General features: G+C 33.0%; 2 protein-coding genes across 3 annotated transcripts; one reads left to right on the top strand and one right to left on the bottom strand.

Annotated features, from left to right (window-relative positions):
• Positions 1 to 1,298: 1,298 nt before the first annotated feature.
• On the top strand, positions 1,299 to 7,622 carry mus201 (rad2 superfamily protein mus201). Its single transcript, XM_023170488.2, is given in 5 exon segments — positions 1,299 to 1,644; positions 1,714 to 1,889; positions 2,270 to 4,147; positions 5,778 to 6,018; positions 6,021 to 7,622. Coding segments are annotated over 5 exon segments (3,783 nt in total). The 5' UTR covers positions 1,299 to 1,556; the 3' UTR covers positions 7,421 to 7,622.
• A 2,218-nt stretch (positions 7,623 to 9,840) lies between these two features.
• On the bottom strand, positions 9,841 to 19,369 carry LOC111505768 (uncharacterized). 2 transcript variants are annotated; one of them, XM_074170921.1, is made up of 5 exons: positions 19,239 to 19,369; positions 18,982 to 19,116; positions 18,034 to 18,927; positions 15,319 to 15,885; positions 9,841 to 10,748 (listed from the first exon to the last, which is right to left on the bottom strand). In XM_074170921.1, the coding sequence occupies exons 2-5, from the start codon at positions 19,059 to 19,061 to the stop codon at positions 10,454 to 10,456; spliced, it is 1,836 nt and encodes a 611-aa protein (XP_074027022.1). In that variant the 5' UTR covers positions 19,062 to 19,116; positions 19,239 to 19,369; the 3' UTR covers positions 9,841 to 10,453. The 2 variants fall into 2 exon arrangements, with proteins under 2 accessions (XP_074027022.1, XP_074027021.1); XM_074170920.1 differs by having other exon boundaries at positions 18,982 to 19,316.
• Positions 19,370 to 19,667: the final 298 nt, after the last annotated feature.

Here is a 19,667-nt window from a genome sequence, read left to right as displayed (position 1 = left end):
TCCGGTCAATGCAAAAATGTGTGACTAACTAGCTGTTCTCCACAGTTTTACCAGCGTATAATTTAAAAGAAATCGCTGAAAACAGTCACCATGCTTGCCCAGGCAGTTGTTTTTGTTTTTTCTGATTTGCCCAGTACAGTGTTGCATATATTATTGTACGTGTATAGTATACGATAGCGCTGATATATCTATATATTTAAATCTGTTTTAAAATCTATATTTCCGTTAATCAGCTGTCGCGCCCATACGAACGACAACTCTCAGAAGTTGAGAAAGGTATTTTGTTTTTTCAGGACAATGGCCCTGCCCACAAATCGCATATTACCATGTCATCAATGAATGATTTGGGGGTTAGAATCACTCGAAAACCCCCCATTATCCACCAGATTTGGCTCCGTCCGGACTATCATATCTCTCCTCAACCAAAAAAATGTCTAAAAGGACGTAAATTTTTCCTCTAACGAAGAGGTGGGAAAAACTGTGAGGGGCTGGTTTGCTGAGCAAGATATTTTTTAAGGTATATAGAAGCGTTGGAGGTTCGCTTTAATAAGTATAAGCGATCAAAAGATAGTACGTTGAATAATAACATACTTTGAATTTTGAAATTTTTCAATACCTCCCAACATATAAAGACATTCATACTTGATAAAAGGTACTTCTATAAGTTAATGGAGAAAAACATATAGAAGAAAATTCTAATCAAACTACCAAAAAGGCTAGTTTTCAAATGAGACAAATAGAATTTTGAATTTTACCCATTTTATACTTACTATATCAAAGAATAATATTTGTTATATCATGTAACGGAAACCATATAATATTGCAAAACTAGAAAAAATATCGTCCAAAAAAGATGATGCAATTGAAAGGTGCATATAATTTTTAGGAGGGATTAATTTTTGGAAAGAAAGTTTTTCGACTTTCTGCTTATCTATATTTATACAAAAAAAATATGGTAAACTTTCGAAAAAAGGAAGAAAACAATTGAGTCCAAAAGAAACTCTACAAAGATGTGCAACTATCAATTGTATAAGTGAGAATTTTTGCCTATGCATTATAACGTATTTGGTCGTTGAACAAATTCTTGCTTTCTATATAAATTAACAAATTCACTCAAAACATTACAGTTCTGTACCTTGTTCAAATACTCATAAAAACATCAAACTTGTTCGCTCCCCTCGTATATTAGTTCTCATCAATCAATTTTCTCTGTGTGAAATGACCCTAAATTGATGGCTATTTGTTTCACTTTATCCCCTCCACTGCTTGTTAGAAGTCGTCAAAATGAGGGAAGGATGTGTCAGGGTTATGGTCGGGGCGTGGGAAAATTTTGTGTGGGAAAGAGTGGAGTGGGTGGCCAAACATTCATTTGATACAACTTTGTGGCTCGATGTAATTTAGAGTGAGATTACCCCCGTATGAATCAAAGACGTTTCTCTGTCAAAATTATGGGAACATATGATAACTGATTCTTGATTCTTCTTCTTATTTCTGCCTTTCTTGTTCTTTACTCTGAGCGTGGGAAAAATATTTTTAAGGAATTTGGCGCTTTGGACATGGGAGTTCACGGTCTTTGGAGACTCATTGAGCCATCCGGTAAACCAGTTCCATTAGAAACACTAGAAAATAAAGTGCTTGCAGTGGGTATCCTTTTTTGTAGAATTAACGAAAAAATTAAACACAAACTGTAGATTCCTTAATTACTGAATTTAGATATTTCGATTTGGTTGCATCATGCAGTGAAGGGTTTTCAAGATTCGAAAGGAGCCCCCGTGCCAAATGCACATCTACTTGGTATTTATCATAGAGTTTGCAAACTACTTTATTTCAAAATTAAGCCTGTTTTTGTTTTTGATGGAGGAGTTCCAGCACTAAAAAAGCAGACCATTGTGAGTGATTGTTTTTGATAGCATACATAACCTATCAATATGTATAATAATTTGTTTAATTCCAATTTGCAGTAATTTAAAATGATTGAATTTTCAATAAGTATTAAAAAATCAACTAGAGCACTTTATCTTTTCGAAAGTTTCGATACTCAATTTAGCATTACCAGATAATTAACCCTTCAAACCTAAGCTAAAATGCCATCTCAGTCATCTCTTGATTTCTCCAACTTGGTTAACAAAATGGCATCAAGAGAAAATGCTCTAGTTGGTGTGAAGTTAGTGTTTTCATTAGATTCATTTTATGCCAGGTATTTCAATTATACCTATCAGGTCTAATTTTTATAATACTATATATTTCTAAATCTGCCTCTCATTTACAGGCTAAACGAAACCAATTGAAATCAAAGAATTATTCCGAAGCTGATAGACTTCAAAAGCAACTACTCAACACCCTTCTGCAACATACTGCTATAAGTAATGTTCTGTCAGAAAAAACCAAAGCTTCACTCACGGCTCAAACAAAAAAAGTTCGCAAACATGAAAACCTTTATGAGTTGCCTCCTACAGAAATTGATTCTACAATATCCTCCTCCGATGAGGATGAAGCAGAGAGTACATCTGAAACAACGGACTCAAGTCCTACAAAGAATTGGGATTTGCACACAATTGACATGAATAGTGTCCATTTTAAGTCTTTACCGGTTGATGTGAGACATGAAATACTAACGGATTTGAAAGAGACTCGAAAACAAAATTCTTGGGGGAGGCTTCATGAACTACCAAAAAAAAGTGATGATTTTTCTTCCTATCAAATGAAGAGATTGTTGAAGAGGCAATCGGTACAAGCTGCACTAGATGAGGCAGCCAAAGAAATGGGGGGTTCATCGCTTTCCTTAGCGGAACTAGAGTCGATTCTCAAAGATCAGGGGATACATACCACTACAGATTCCATTGGAAAGAGAATTGCATCTGATGAAAATACCAGATATTTGTTTATCAAAGATGTCAAACTGGCAATGGAAAAAGCTAGGAAGGAACAACTGGAAAAAGAATCTAAACAAAGTCACGTGGAAAACATAGAACCCATAATAGGGCATGTAGAAAATGTATCTGAACAACCCCTCGAAGAGATAATTGAAACTTTTCCTGGTAATGAGAATGCAGAGCAGGATAAATTACCAAAAAGTGATGCTAAAACCAAGGCTGACATTGAAGAGGAAGAAGAAATTCAAAGGGCTATAACCTTATCTCTGGAAGAAGTTGCTTCCACCTCATCAAATAATTCCAAAAGATTGGCATTTTCATTTTTGGAAAACTTTAATGATGAGGACTTTGATTCCGAGTCAGATGAGGAAGAACCACCTAACAATAAAGTTCTCTCATCAGCTCAGCATTACATGATGGAGTACAGTGGCTTAACACCTAAGGAAATTTCAAAAATTATCACAAGTGCTGGTCAAAATAGTATGAAATCAAAACTGAAGACTCACAAGACCAATGTTTCAGACGAGAAGGCGGCTCCCTCAAATTTGGGCACAATTCATGAACAAGTTGATGAAACTTCTAAAGAAAAAGAAAATGTTACAGAAGAAAAGGAGATCTGTGAAGAAGATGAACAGATTCCAGTTAGACCTGAAGAGAATATTGATGAAAACCACTGTGAAATCATGTCTGACAGTGAAGGATCCTCATGCTCTAATGATTTGGTAGAAGTTTCTGGAGATAAAGAGTCAAAAAATTCCTTAGAAATTTTCATTGATCCTGATAAAAACGATGATGATGATTTATTTGGAGATATTTTCAAAAAGGCAGTGGAGGTTGAAGAAGAGGGTCTTACAGTTACAATACAACCTCAACAAAAGTTGGATGATGACTTGTTTAGTGATGTTTTTGAAAGGAAGGTAGATAAGGAAAAAGAATTCATTCCAACAGAGCCAAAGAAAAAGGAGCCAGAAATAAATATTACAAATCAGCTACTAACACATGGAACTTCTGAAGATTCTACCAAGATCAAACCTATTGAATCTGAAAAAACTGAAAACATTGAAGTGGATAGAGAATTGATCAAAATTGGTTCAACTGAAAAGGAAAAGTTAGTTGAAGTTGTAAAGGAACCAATAAAACCTCAATTAACATTTAAAGAAATGTCAGATATGAGAGATATGCTTCAGAGGGAGAAAATAGATCTAATGGTGGAAAAATCGAACAAAGAAAGATTAGCAAGTAATATAACAGATCAAATGTATCAGGAGGCTCAGGTAATCACTTATACTCAATCTTTTTTATTCACACTGTATGAACTTTTAAGATTTGGATATAGTTAATTACTGTTGACTTGAAAATACACCTATGGATACTTCGTTATACCAAAAACTTGATCTATTCAAAAACCAAGTGGCAACTTTATATATATAAATAAATATATATAAATTGATGGATGCAGCCGTTACTACGTGGTAGGAAATCATAATGAAGAAAAGAGAATTGAAACTTTCTATGTTTTTTACCACTTTTATTTGTAACTAATGTTATGTAATTATTGTTACGTTTAATTTATAAGTTTGAAAATGTCCTTATAGAGTTCAATGTATAGGTTTGAAAATGTCCTTATAGGAAGAAACTGCAGTAATGTTAGTTACAAATAAAAGTGGTAAAAGATTCAATTCTCTTTTCTTCACTAACACTATATTGGTTTTTTAAAATTGATTCAACATGACCTCATGTTTTTTCATTCCGAATTATAAAAATTATCTTTGCTACTGGCTCCTTACCAAAATCTTCATTTCCAACTTATAAAAAATACAAGGCTCTGCTTAGTAATAATTGTTAAATCAAACTACCTGAGGTATAGAGATCTTTTTTGGGTGTATTTCAAATTCATAACTTATAAAAATATTGGAGTTATATATTTTAGCTTTATATTATGTATTGGCCCTTTATACGTATTTGTAAAAGCAACTTTTATCAGTTCACCGAACAGATGGATTGATCACTTGTACTTTGCCATGTCTACAGAATAAACATCCAGCAGCCCTATGATGGAAGTTCTCTCTGCTCACATTTGTGCAAACCTTTTTTTAAATACTGTATTCTTGAGTTCATTCTTCGATTATTCACTGGCATTTAATTAAACATTTAAAATCAATCACAGAATTTCAAATGTCTATCAAAACCCAATTTCTCTAAGCTCTACTATCAAGACTGAATATGCAAAATCTGTTATCCAATAATACTGAACAGGTTACTTTCAGGTTACTTTACAACTCCATTTATTCGGTAAAGAGATTTAGAAATTGCAGGCTTAGATAGAAGTTTCTTCATGTGATAGTTTGTGTGTGGGAGGGAATAGATGTACACTCGGTGAAACTTGTGTATTAGGCCTTATCAATAATGACAAACCTTCCTGAAGCCTTTCCCAGTTGGATGAACTGTTCATTGCAATCTAGATCATTTAGATCAGAGTAGATAGTGATGTAGTAAGTAATAATTGTACTTCATTAACAGTGAATTTGTTGAAAGTAGTTAGATTCTGCTGTATGACCTATGAAACTGCAAATATCTATGAAGCTCTCTAGGTGGCTCAGGTCGTTATTAATATAATCTACTCAGAACTCTAAACAATGACCATACTTATCAATACCGTTAACACTACAAAAAAACTCCATTCCCAATTTTGTTAGCGTAGTTGTAAATACTGAAACTGCAACGTTATGGTTTCAAACTTGAAAACTACATACATAATCACACTACCATAAACGTGTCGTTTTCATCTTTATATACAGACAGATGTGTATGTCCATTTGAGAATTAAATAATATATTTTTCCAAATGACAAAATCTGCATATGTAATCATGAATTCTACATTAATTATATTTTCAAAATTTCAGGAACTTCTAGAAATGTTTGGTCTGCCATATGTTGTAGCTCCTATGGAGGCAGAAGCACAATGCGCCTTCTTGGATGTTATCGAGTTGACAGATGGAACAATAACAGATGACAGCGATATTTGGTTATTTGGGGGAAAGACCGTCTACAAAAATTTCTTCAATCAAAGCAAGTATGTCATGGAATTCAAAGCAGAAAACATAAAACACCATTTCAAACTGAGTCGCGAACAAATGATTCTTTTAGCCTTCTTGTGGGTAGTGACTATACCACTGGAATACAGGGTGTTGGGCCTGTTACAGCATTGGAGATATTGTCAGTATTTCCCCCTTCTAAACCGGAAGAGTTCAGTTTGTCCCAGTCCCAGTTGATTTCCGGATTAAAGGAGTTTCGTTCCTGGTTCACAAAGGGAAAAACTAGCGGTCATGGACGAGCTTCATTGAAAAGCAAATTGAAAAATATCACTTTTACAGACAACTTTCCCAGTATGCAAGTGATAGAGGCTTATTTAGATCCCAAAGTAGAAACAAGCAAAGAAAAATTCTCTTGGGGTAAGCCCGATGTGGTAGCTCTCTCTTTGTTTGCTAGAGAAAAATTTGGCTGGGGTTCAAAGAAAACTGACGAAATCTTAAACCCCGTTATCAAAAGATTAGAAGAAAATCAGTCACAAAAATCCATCAAAGAATATTTCAAAACTAAGTTCAAAGTTGATTCAACTGCTGCAGAAGGAAAAATGAGTAAGAGGGTCAAGACTGCAGTGGGAAGATTTGGTAAAACCAGAGATGAATTGATTGCTGAAGAGATGGAGGAACTTGAAAAGGAAAAGAAAAAAGCATCCAGTTCAAAATCGGTTCAATCCTCCGACAGGAAAACTAGAAAAAAAGTATCTGAAAGAGAACTTAAAGGTGAAAGGAAGGAATCGAAGAATGCTGAAAAGATATCTATCAGAAAGAGAAATAAAGAAGTAGCAACTGAAGATGATAAAGAAGATGAAATTATCAAGGAGTGTATACCAAAACGTGGCAGAAAAAAGAAAGCCAATTCTGAATGTATTGAAAATAAAAGCAAGAAGACTCTTTCCAATGAAAATGAAAGCTTAAAGAATAAAAATGAAGACCTTAAAGTTTCAAATACTACAAACAGTGACAATATAAAAAAACCATTGGATTTGATTACTGAATTGAAGGAATACGAAAATTTAGCTGCTGCAATAAGAATGAGGAGGAAGAAGAATGAAGAAAAAAAGATTGACTTGATTAAAGCAAAGCAAATGGGTCCTCCTAAAAAGAAAGTTAAAATTTCCGCAGAATCATCAGTGGAAGATATACCAAAGGACTTGGAAGTTGATGAAGATGTTCAACTTTTGGCAGCAACTACCTCCAAATCTATGGTGAGAGTTAAGGAAATTCAACAAGAAGTAAAAAAAGATCTGGAACGAAGAATAGGTGAAAGAAAGCCCTCTGAATTCCACACCAAAGAAGTGATACATCAAAGGTTGAGGGATAAAACTGACTTATTGAAGAACAAAATGAAAGCAATAGAAGTTTTTAGGAAATCAAAGAAAGGTCCCGGTTACATGAAAAAACGTGTGAAAACTGTAAGAGTACCAAAGGAGAATGCTGGTTTATCAGAAGACAGTGAATGATGTACGAATGATTTTTTGTGATTAACAAGTATTACTTTCTATAATACCTCTATGCTTGGTCAAATATATTGTTTGGACAGCTGAGGGATGCCGAATACATTTTACTGTACATATTTTGTTATTCTTTTATTTATTAATAAAAATTTTATACACATGTTTAATAAGTATATAAAGTGTAAAATAAAACTAAGAACTATTACTATTTATCAGTATATTGATGTTCAAAGTTTTCAAAAAATGCAACCTCTCAAGGCAAGATATAACGACGTCAAAGTTATTTCCTGGATATTTTGGCCGAGGCCTGCAGATTTTTATGAAACCCTGACATTTCTTTTACAACTCATCAAAAACGAAGAGGCAGTGGTAATTCCTTAAAAACAGTGAGGTTTTATGATGTCAAATTTAGCATGTATATTGATGAAATATAAGTGCATTGGAAATAAAGTGAATTTAGGCTTTTCTCATATTATAACACATTGATTGCCGACCAACGTATGGCCTAGAGGACTAGAATAATATGTGTGATCTTGCTTACGGCTCTCACTATTCAATGTAGACTCTAACGACACATTGTACTGCCATTCAGTGCACATATTTCATTTTCAGTTATAGATTATACATATGACCTGAATTGAGTGATTTCATTTATAATTCATGTCATATACACTATGAATCTCATTCACGGCCCCTGCTCCCTACTCCATTTTTTTATTCTTTCATAACGACCAACACATCGACGAGGATCTCTAGATTAGATCTCTAATACATGATGCTTTATTATTATCATTATCAACTTTTAACAGTTTAGCTCGGCTATTCTCCATTACGTTAAACCGATATTTTTGCCTGCTAACGGCACATAATTGAGTTTAATTTAGGGTTGTACAAGTTCGAAAAATGATGTTGTCTGTGCCCACGACATATTCGATGCTTTATCTTTGTGAAGAAATGGTATATCGATTTGAATCTCGTAAATATTGTAGTCACTTATACTTAGAAAACCTATTGAAAACGAGCCGAATCTAAAATTCGAAATGGTGTTTTGCCTGGACTTTTCCGAAAAATATTTTCAAAAAATTTCAGTGAACCTACATGGAACCCACCTGGCTCAGACGCACCGCAGGTCGCGTGAGCCTGACGTCATGTCTCAACTTAGTTTTTTTTTGTGAAAAATTAGTAACGAATTTTTGTGACTATAATGAGATACTTATGAATTAACAATGTAGAAAAATGTATGAGCCTGAAATTTGCAAAATTTCATTGTTTCACCCACAATTTACAAGTTTTTTTACTCTCGAACAGAGAAGGAAAATAATTTTGATGGCAGTTGATATGCATGTCTGTTCGAATCATGGATAATGACGATTGAAACAAATGATGAGAATAATTATGAGATCATTAGGGACACTTTCAATACAACAATTATATTGATAAATGTCATATTTCTTAATCTTCATATATTTTTGACAGTAAAATTATCAAAGTGTGGGGGTAATACTGACAAATAATTTTTAAAATATGATTTTCATAGGCACACATTTTTTTTGTTTCATGTTAATAAGTGCCATGAATCAGTTTCTGTTTCCTCTTCGAGGTGGGTGGACATGTAGTCACGGCTGTTCTCATCGACGAGGGAGCAAAAGGTCACTCCCTCATAGCACCTGCATTCAATTTAAAATTACTCGTGCAGTGATAATTTCATCTGTAGTGTATGTTCGCCAACGGAAGACATGCTAGCAATTTGCAGGAGTTTTAGGAGGAATTTAAAAGGAATGCAATTCTGCGTAAAGCAACACTTCTGTATTCTCACGAATAGACATGGCTTACTGCCCCCGAACTGAAGCAAAAGCCAAGATTCCAATTAATCCAAATTTCATGGTGTTTAATTTATTCCACATGAAACTAATTTGGATCTTTAGTGTTGGTGTTTTCAACCTGTTATAGTAGTCAAACACTATGTTATATAGCTATGTGGAATTTTTGTAGACTTCAAAAAAAATTGAATTTCACCCACATCTCCACAATGGACTTGCATTTTGAATATTCTCTACTTTGAATAATACTGGAGTTTTTCCCAATGCCAAACCTTTATTTCAACACCTCGACACGTGTTTCGATCACCAAGTGATCATCTTCAAGAGGAAGATTAAACTAAAGATTAATCTTCCTCATCGGTTTGGTGTTGGGATAAAACTCCAGTAATATTCATTAGTACACCAAAGGTTCCAAACAGTGCATCACAAGTATTCTCATTTTTTTTGGATTTTCACCTTTCTTTCTAAATATTTATGTTGGTTTAGTTGATAACAAGGATAGAATAATTAATAATTTGTTTTTATTCCAAGGTCACAAGGTTTGAAAAATTGAGTTTTTTTTAATTGTCAATGTTCAATATCTGAAAAGACAAGAAAAAATTCAAATCAATGGATACTGTATATTGAAACAGTGTACAGTTAACTCAATTAATTTCAGTACTGAAATATAAAAAAAACATTAGGTCCTACATAAATCTAAGTTCACAGTGAAAAAAGCTTTTTTCAAACATTAAAGTTATTTGCTTAATAGCTAGTTTTTTCTTACAAAAATCATTTTTTCTTTATACAAGAGCTCCACCTGAAAAGACCAGTGAAAAGTAAGGAAGTGAAGATTATTTCATATAATGTGGATGTTAAATCGACTAGCATTTTCAATTTCACAATGTAAGAGGGTTTTTTCGAGCTGCAACAAAAGGGAGAAATGTTTTTCATTAATCCCTAGGTACATTAAATACAAAATAATTTACTGAACAATTTTCACATACTTGTCATGAGAGTTACCTTTTGTGCTAAGATTTGATTAGAACATGTCATCATATGAGTATTATTTCAGTGAAATTCAATATTGAATGGTATTGACTGAAACAATAATATGAAATTCAATACGAAGAGCAACTTGCCTCTTCAAGTAAATAACTTGTACAAAACAGAAATCCTTTTTTTTTTTCAATAAATAAAATATAAATTTACAGTTATAAAAATAAACTTTAATCACAAATTATTGTATTAAAAGTTCTCCAGATAAGATTTCCACTACCATCTTTTTCCTCAGATAGGGCATGTGTTCTTGAGAGAAAGAAATCTTGGCATTTCTGGTAATAAATTCGGCGAATGTACATGAAAACATTCCACAGTCACTGCCGTTCATTTGCTGAGGGATATCTTTCATGTTTTCCAGGATGAAGTCAGATGTATCATAAACAGACTTTTTTTTATCAAGATGTTCTGCCTCCAAATATTTCCGGAGCGCGTCCAGGCATTTTTTGTTGCTGTTTCCCATACTGTCATAGTACCTAAAATACATTCTTGCAATCATTTCTAATCCTGAAAGTCTGACAAACCAATTGCACTATTACTGATTTAGAACATTTGAAAGTTAAACTTTTTCACTTTTCAAAAAAAAAAGTGACTGAATACCTGACTGAATACCTGCCATCCAAATCTTATATATAATATTTGTAATTCTTAGTAGTACATCAAATCAAGTATTGCCTAGCGATTATCAGATCATCAGGGCCCCAAGAAAAAATTGAATTCTACCTCATATTCAATTACTGAAAGTCTCGGGAATATCCGGGTGAACTGAATTTTCCAATATTAAAGGAAAAAGGCCATTTTCTCATAATTAGACAAAATCTTTGACAGCATGCGCTTGAAATATGTTATGATTTGTTTGAAAGTGATTGACAATGTTTCATGGTGCATTTCATTAGTTTGGATCATAAAAAATGAAAGAAAGGATAAGAAGGATTGGGTCCAAGTATAACATCAGCACCTGTTTCAGATCTGGGGACACTATCCGCAGCAGCCTCATGAAAGCCAGGCCACCAAACGCTGACTGCGATTCCAAGAATGACATTTACCGGATACCCTGCGAGTGTGGAGAATCATACATTGGTGAAACTAAGAGGCCATTGAAAGTTGGCATTTCCGACCACAAGAAACACACACAGCGAGGAGAAACTAGCCAAATCAGGAATACCAGAGCATGTTTGGACTCATCAACATCAAGTGGGCTCAAGCTGAAATCATCCACAAGGAGGGACACTGGTTTAGGAGAAAATTCAAAGAAGCCGCATATATGTTATCCAACAAAGCATTTAGTCAAGTTAGCATAGAGATACGCAACATATGGAAACCTCTAATCAAGTGGAACACGACCAACTCCCGCCAAACGGTCAGCTTCCGCTAAAACCGATGAAGGGAGAAAACATCAATGGTCCATCAAGTCTTCGTCCAATTTCTCTAATCTCTGCAATGGCTAAATTGATAGAAAAACTAGTCAAAACAAGACTCCTGTGCTTTCTGAATGGAAACAAAATAATAAGTGATTGCCAGTTTGGTTTCCAAAAGCAAAAAAAACACTTCCGATGCCATATTTTCATTTCTTTACAATGTTTATTCCAACATAAATGACAAAGAAATAGTAGCTGCCGTCTTCTGTGATATAGCCAAAGCATTTGATTGTGTGAATCATAAAATTCTTTTGCGGAAACTCAGTAGATACGGTATAACTGGAATAAGTCTTAAATGGTTTGAGTCATACCTAGCAGATCGCACCCAGATGGTCAAAACCACTTCATACTCAAATGAAGGTAAAATTACTTGCGGCGTCCCACAAGGTTCGGTACTGGGCCCTCTTTTATTTTTAATTTACATTAATGACCTATCGTCTATAAACATCCAAGGAAAATTCACTCTATTTGCTGATGATACTACAATTTTATGGCATGCTCCTAACAACCATACGTTGTATGAAGTTATTGAGAATGACATCACGATAGTGAAGGACTGGTTTGACTCAAATCTCTTGAGCTTGAATTTATCAAAAACAAAAGTAGTGTCCTTTCGTTGCCAGATTCCAGCCGTACATCTAAATAATATTCAAATAGATAACGTACCAGCTTCTAAATTCCTTGGCTTGTTCATTGACAATAGTTTAAAATTCAACAATCATGTAGATACTTTGAAATCGAAGCTCTCCTCTGGATGCTATGCCATACGAGTAACTGCATTTGAGCTCGGATCTGCAGAAGCTAGAATGGTTTATCATTCCCTTTTTGAACCACACCTCCGTTATGGTATTTGCTTTTGGGGTGTGTGTTCTACCACATGCCTTCAATCAGTATTACTAATACAAAAACGTGCAATACGAGGCATATGCAAAGCCAAGCCTAGGGACTCTTGTCGACCTCTTTTTGCCTCTAACAAAATCCTAACTGTGGTCTCCCTATTTATATACGAGACAATCTGCCTTGTCTTCAAAAATAGGGTATTGTTTAACAACTTGGACGCGCCAATGTATCAAACCAGGCAAAGATTCAGCTTTAAATTACCGCTGCCTTCTTCGTCTCTAGTTAAAGATTCCATTATTTACAACGGTCTTAAAATGTTCAATCACCTTCCTCAAGCTTTAAGAACCATGAATGACCTTAGAGCTCTTAAGAAAGAGTTGAAAGACTTACTCTCTGGGAGACCTTATTATAGCTTAGCAGAATTCTATGATGATAATTTTAATTGAGAAGACTAACTGTAATATCTACGGTATTTTATTGATTTCATTTCATTCAATTTAGTTTAAATTGATTTATTTACATTTTGTTGACCATGTTCTTATATCCTGAACGTTTGTTATTATTTACATGTCTCTTTTCAGTTCATGTTATAACCTAATTTTAGTGATTTTACTTTTGTGATTTCATGTATATGTTATTTATATTTTGCACAAGGCTTTGTCAATAAGAATTTATTCTTCAGACAATAAAGTATATTAAAAAAAAAAAAAAAAAAAAAAAAAAAGCGGAGAGAGGGAATAGGGGATAGGTGAAAGCAGTCGAATGACCTATAGTCATATAGAATAAGTCCAGTTATCACCTGAACACGATTGTGGATACTAACAATCGAAACTTCGTGAAGTGACTTGGTTTGGAATCTTTTCATTTCTTGTTGATAATTTTTGAATTTTCATCTTGTGTTAATAGTTAATTTTTTTAAATTTTTTGGTTGCTGCTTGTATTTTATTTCATTGTAATTTCAGATTTTTTGCTCAATAACATTGTTATTTTTTCAGCTGACCTTTTTAATTTTTTACAGATTCTTTCAGGGATTTCAAATCAATTCATATCATATTAGATAATGGAAGTCTGAACTAATGAAATACATGTTATAATGTTCAGTGAGCAAGCGCCAATGGATGACTTATTTTATGTTATGTTGCAACAAAGTGCAAAGTGACTTGGAAAAAATCGGTATATTTTTGTACCAATTTTTAAATTACTCAAAAAAAGTGGTCCAAATTTTTGACTGCAAAAATGCAGAGTCAATCTGACAAAACCATTCTCTATAACATAATAGATAGATAGATATATTTATTTGATCATGTTATGTATGAAATACATTTATGACAAGTCTATAAAATAAAATAAACAGTAAAAATTTGTAACAATTTTACAAGGTACATTATAACATATTCAAATTATTAAGTGTGGAGATTCGGCGAGCATCTTCCTTGCGTCAAAAGTGTGTCTACGCACATGTTCTAAATATTCTGAAGTGGAATAAAAACAGTTTTTTAAAATATTTTTTATAATTTTTTCAAAACAAAATATAGTCATATTTTTAATATTGGCAGGAAGTGCATTATACAATTTAAAATCGTAGGAGTTTTTTTGTGATTTCATCAGCCTGAAACGTTGAGGTCTAATAAAGTTGCTGTTACGTGTATCATGATCGTGTAAACTGGATTGCTTGGGAAACAAGGGGGCTCTTTTGTGAATATCTAATAGGCTTGAGTAAACATACAAAGAAGGCACCGACATAATTTCATGATTAATGAATTATTCATGGCAAGAATCCCTAAAACCGATTCCAGCAAGAATTCTCAGAGCTTTTTCTGTAATATAAAAATGTATTGGGCATCACTAGAATTTCCCCAAAGTAGAATACCATAAGAAATGTGAGACTGTATGAGCGAGCAAAATACTATTTTCAGCGTAGTGAAATTTGTTATTGGTTTCAGGTGTCTAAGTAAAAATAAGGCACTTATCAAACTTGAAATGTAGCTTGACCAATTTAGTCTATTGTCCAGAGTAAAACCCAATAATTTGACACACTGGAATTCAGGTAATGGCAGAGCCATAGAAACAATCATGTTTTGTGATGTTTCCTTATTCATCATGAGTTTGTTGACACTGAACCAGTGCTCCGCTTTTTCTTGTATTTCCATAGACTTATCAATAAGAGCTGCATAATTCATAGAAGAGTATATCAAGGATGTATCGTCAACAAATAGTACACTGTGACATGGCTTCATATAGTTGTAAAAATCATTGATGTAAATAACGAACAAAAGCGGGCCCAAAAGCGGGCCCAAAACCGATCCCTGCGGTACACCTAGGTCAATCGGCTTCAGCTCAGAAAATGTGTTGTTATAAAAAACTCTCTGGAAACGATTATTCAGGTAAGTTTCAATCAAACCCAAAGGAGTGCCTCTTACACCATAATATGACGGTTTTTTTAGTAAAATGCTGCGGGAAACACAATCAAAGGCCTTTGACAGGTACAATAGTGTGACCCCCACAACCTTCCCGGTCTCAAGTCCCTCAACTATGCCTTTGACAACACTCATAGTAGCATCGGTGGTAGAGCAGTTTTCGCGAAAACCAAATTGATAACTGAATATGTTAATATACCCTGTAACCTTGTTACAAATTTTTACTGTTTATTTTATTTTATAGACTTGTCATAAATTTATTTTATACATAACATGATCAAATAAATATATCTATCTAATGTTTAGGAATGTTTCCTTAATAGTTTACCAATATTAAATCAATCATAAAACATATCAATATTGAACATTACCTTATAGACTTATCCCTAAAATCAATTACTGCCATACACCAATGCATCCCCAAATGTATGGGAACACATACCAAGTCATGGCTGAAGATATCTACTCTTTTAGTCCATCTTCTCAATGACTGGGGTCCATCTTTAATCAATTTGGAATAGAAAAATGTGTTGAAGGCATACGATTTTGGCCATTTGGAGTCATTGCCTCTTTCTATGATCATATTCATGTAAAAGTTGATAACCTCATCATTCAACCAGTTCAGTCCTGCGAGAGTTAAAAGATCTCTTCTTGTTATGTTGAGGTTAAACTTTTTAGCCAAAACTTCGTTGGGATCACCTCTGAATGCTTTTTCGACCATTTTCAACTGATCATCAGTTAGGGGAGGCAGTTCCACTTCTTCCTCTTTTTCTTCCAAAGGCAGGACTGCTTCTCGTATTGAGAGAGCTCTGTTGATTTTATCAGTGAGGATATCCATTCGCATGTCTTTATTGATTTTTTCATGTTTGTTGGAACATTCTTTGAGGATATTAATTTCTTGTTTTCTTTGTTCAACAAGGTTTCGATGTCTATCCACCCTTGAACAAAAAATATTATTCAATCTGCATCAACTACATTAGCAATATAACTACCCCCAAAAATAAAATGAAAAGCAATTGTATAATCCATTAATAAAATTTCCCATAATACATAAAATACTTGTATGGTATAAATTTTAAGAAAAACGATTTTTTGACAATATAAATGTCAAAAATTCAATTTTTTAGGTTATATATATATATTGATTAAATAATCTGAATATAATAATAATAATAATAAGTTATTTTCCCAAGAAACATACAATGTTTATAGCAGGGAAAAAACAATAATTTAAAAAAACTAACTATAACATAACTAAGTACGAACTGAGCACACAAAAAAAGATAAATCAGAACTGAAATTTAAAAAAAAATATATAAATATACATACATATACACATATATACATACATATATGCTTGAATATGATTATCAACATGAACATAAATGTACTCAATATAATATATCTATACAAACAATAAATATTTTTTCAAATTAATCTGGAATTTTTGTTTATTAAATTTTTTAAAGAATTCTGTAGCTCATATCTTATCAAATGGTTGTGTTGGTCATCATTGATTTTCAAAGTCAAATTTGAATGTTTGAGCTTATTTTTGGCCAAATGAATGAAGGTACATCATTTGAATTTTAGTAAAGATGACAAATCTAATAGTTTTTTTGGTTTATACAAGTTGACTGTAGGCTCCTTGTAGTTCAACTTGTATATACACATTATAATTTTGTTCTGAAGATTTTTAATTGATTTCAATAAGGAATTTGTTGCCATTCCCCATAAATAAATCAATTTATTATAGCCTGCTGGAAAGTAACAATTAAAGCAAAAGCAATATCTTCAAAATCAACTGTCCAGGAAATCTATTTGTAAATTATTTGGTAAATATTCCTGATCTGATTCTGAATGATATATGAAGTGAAAGTATCTCTAACCATAATTTGATATGTCTCTTGGTCAAATAACATCTAAGGAATATTACTGGAGTTTTTTCCCAACACCAAATCGTTATTTTTTACACCTCGACACGTGTTTCGATCACTAAGTGATCATCTTCAAAGAGGAAGATTGAAACTGTTTTAATCTTCCTCTTTGAAGATGATCACTTGGTGATCGAAACACATGTCGAGGTGTTAAAAATAACGATTTGATGTTGGGAAAAAAATCCAGTAATATTCATTACTACACCAAAGGTTCCAAACAGTGCATCATAAGTAACATCTAATGACATAAAAGGAAATATTACGAAAATTATTTAGTGAAAATATATTAATACAATTTTTAAGTTAGTTCATTCCCAGTTTTTATTTATTTTTTTTTAGTTTGTAAATATTGTATTATTTGAGGTTACCCATAAATGAACTGATTGCTAAATCTTCATGGCATCAATTATTATCCAACAGAATATATATATATATATATATATATATATATATATATATATATATATATATATTTACCATATACTTCTACAGTTGTTCAAATTTGAATGACTTACAGCATAATGCAGCAATATCTCTACTTATTTAATCTAAATATATATTTTTTGGCTTAGTCTTTATTTCTAAAAAATGTAAATTGAATTTTATAAAAGGGGTTTTCTATCAATGAATAAAGAAACACGTACTTTCTTCTAGGGCAATGCTTGGTGAAATTTCATGTATCTCTAAAATGTGTAAACCGCCTGAATAATAGATAAAAAGTTATATTACGCCTATTTTCAAGACCTGAGATAAAGATGGCATTCAGGTGAAATATGAGTTTTTTAAATTGAGAAGGGATATTTATTTTTTATTGTGTGAAAACAGTGAAGAAAGGTTTGCAACAAATAATCGCGTTTTATAGTTTCAACTTTTTAGTGGCCGTATTTCAGAAAGTAAGACCAGAGTCCACTAAAAAAAATTTCAAATCAAAAATATGTTAATACTCCTTATAACAAATGTTTGCTCCAAATTCATGTTAGTTAGTTAGTTAGAAATCAAGGATTTTCATTTTAGAGGTTCACATGTCATGAATGTTTTTATTTATTAGTGTTTGTAGCTTTGATCATGTTTAATTTCCTACATGAACATATTTGTACCCCCATGACCAAGAAACATAATTATAATTAAAAAAATATCTAAAATTGAACTTACATCTCTTCCAACCAATCAGTTCTTGTTTGGCGGGCAGTATCAACAACTTTCTTGAAACTGTTCACTGGTTCAACTTTGAAGTCAGGTTTTGGTGAAGGAGGACTGACGAATATTACATCAGGTTCAGAATCTGAATCTTTTACTAGTACAGGTTCGTTTTCAAAGTTGTCTAACACTTTCTTTATTCTGTCTTTTGTTGACAAACGATCTTTATAATATTGAGGTGATTTCAATGCCATATTCACCATCCGTTGAGATCTGTTCCCAGTATCAAAATTATTAAACAATTTTCCTTCAGGTGTTCCATAAATCGATTTTTCTCCAGGAGTCCCAATAGCTTCTAGTAATTGTTTATACTTATACTTTTCATCTAATCTAATGGAATGGTTCAAACTATTATCTTTTTTTTGCAAACCATTAGCTAGCGAGGATCTTACTTTAGATTTTGTAATGTTCCTCAAGCTCCCAAATTTATAAATACTTCCTGAAAATGGTTCTATATAATTCAAGCCTAATTTTGTGGTTTCTATTTTTTTTTTATTAGGCGATTTGATTTCTTTTACAAATTCGACATCATCTTCATCAACACCATTTCCATTCATATGCATATATGTTCTACCCATACGTTTTTCTGGAGTTGAAGTAAAATGGTTGTTTCCTAAACGAAACTGGGAACGACTTCCAGGCTTCTTCACTTCTATCTCATCATTATCATCATCCAGTATGACAGTATCTATAATGCAGGTTGGTGGTGTTTTAAAAATTGGGGATCTCTTGGAGAGTTTAGGACTTGCAAAATAATTTTCATTGTCTAAATCTATAACTCCACGAGACATATTCGACTGCACTTTTCTGCATTTGGCACTTGACAATGGTTCTAAAGGATCTGCAGCTCTGAAATATCAGGATTTTTATTCATTTTCATATTTCAATTGTGACAAAAGTTACCTTCTTTTTCGATTTGTTTCTGGAATTGGAGCGGAGAAAAATGCTCTTATATACTCTATTATTCCTCGAACGTTTTCCATGGTGTTTATATCAGGTCAAAATAGCTCAATCCGGCCGCCGGATAAACATTACTAGCTAAAAACAAAAATATTGTTCAACTCATAATTGAATGATTTGTTCAGGAAAACCAAAATGTGGTAAGGTTATTAGCAAGATGAAGACTGCAAAATATTAAGCCCAACTGCTAAGCTAATTACTTCGAAACGAAATACACTTTAACACTTTGCCACCATATTCTGATATTTTCAGTGACGTCATATGGATATTTTATTTATGGTAGTTTCTTTATATGTGTTCCTTATTGCTCCGAGCTCAGAGTAATATTTGTTACTCTTAGGCTCCGAGTAACTTCATTAGCTGCACAGAACCTGTGTTTCTGGGGTATATAATTTGTTCAATACACTTTTCTCCAGACTTGCCAACCGTAGCGGAATTGACGATTCCAGTACCCCTATTCACTGTTGCCACTATAAAATTTTCGGGTATAAATCGACTAACATTTTCTAGGCTTTTTTGGAATAATTCAAAGTTGGAACAGATATAATTTGTAATTTTATAGATTCCTGGATGTTCCCGGATATATGAATCGAAGTATTATAGTTGATATGAACAAAAATGAAAAATAC

This window comes from Leptinotarsa decemlineata, unplaced genomic scaffold (assembly GCF_025532065.1).
Source record: "Leptinotarsa decemlineata unplaced genomic scaffold, Ldec_3_MD MMD2_tig00000008_RagTag_RagTag, whole genome shotgun sequence".
Classification (NCBI taxonomy): Eukaryota; Metazoa; Arthropoda; class Insecta; order Coleoptera; family Chrysomelidae; genus Leptinotarsa; species Leptinotarsa decemlineata.
The sequence above is the reverse complement of the archived record's forward strand: the minus strand, read 5'-3'. Positions and strand labels throughout refer to the sequence as shown.

Excerpts from the sequence above, each read along its gene's own strand:
- LOC111505768 (XM_074170921.1), bottom strand. The coding sequence starts at position 19,061 with ATGGAAAACGTTCGAGGAATAATAGAGTATATAAGAGCATTTTTCTCC. Across the intron at positions 18,928-18,981 it reads GAAACAAATCGAAAAAGAAG|AGCTGCAGATCCTTTAGAAC; the intron begins GTAACTTTTGTC and ends CTGATATTTCAG. Across the intron at positions 15,886-18,033 it reads ACTGATTGGTTGGAAGAGAT|GGTGGATAGACATCGAAACC; the intron begins GTAAGTTCAATT and ends TTTTTGTTCAAG.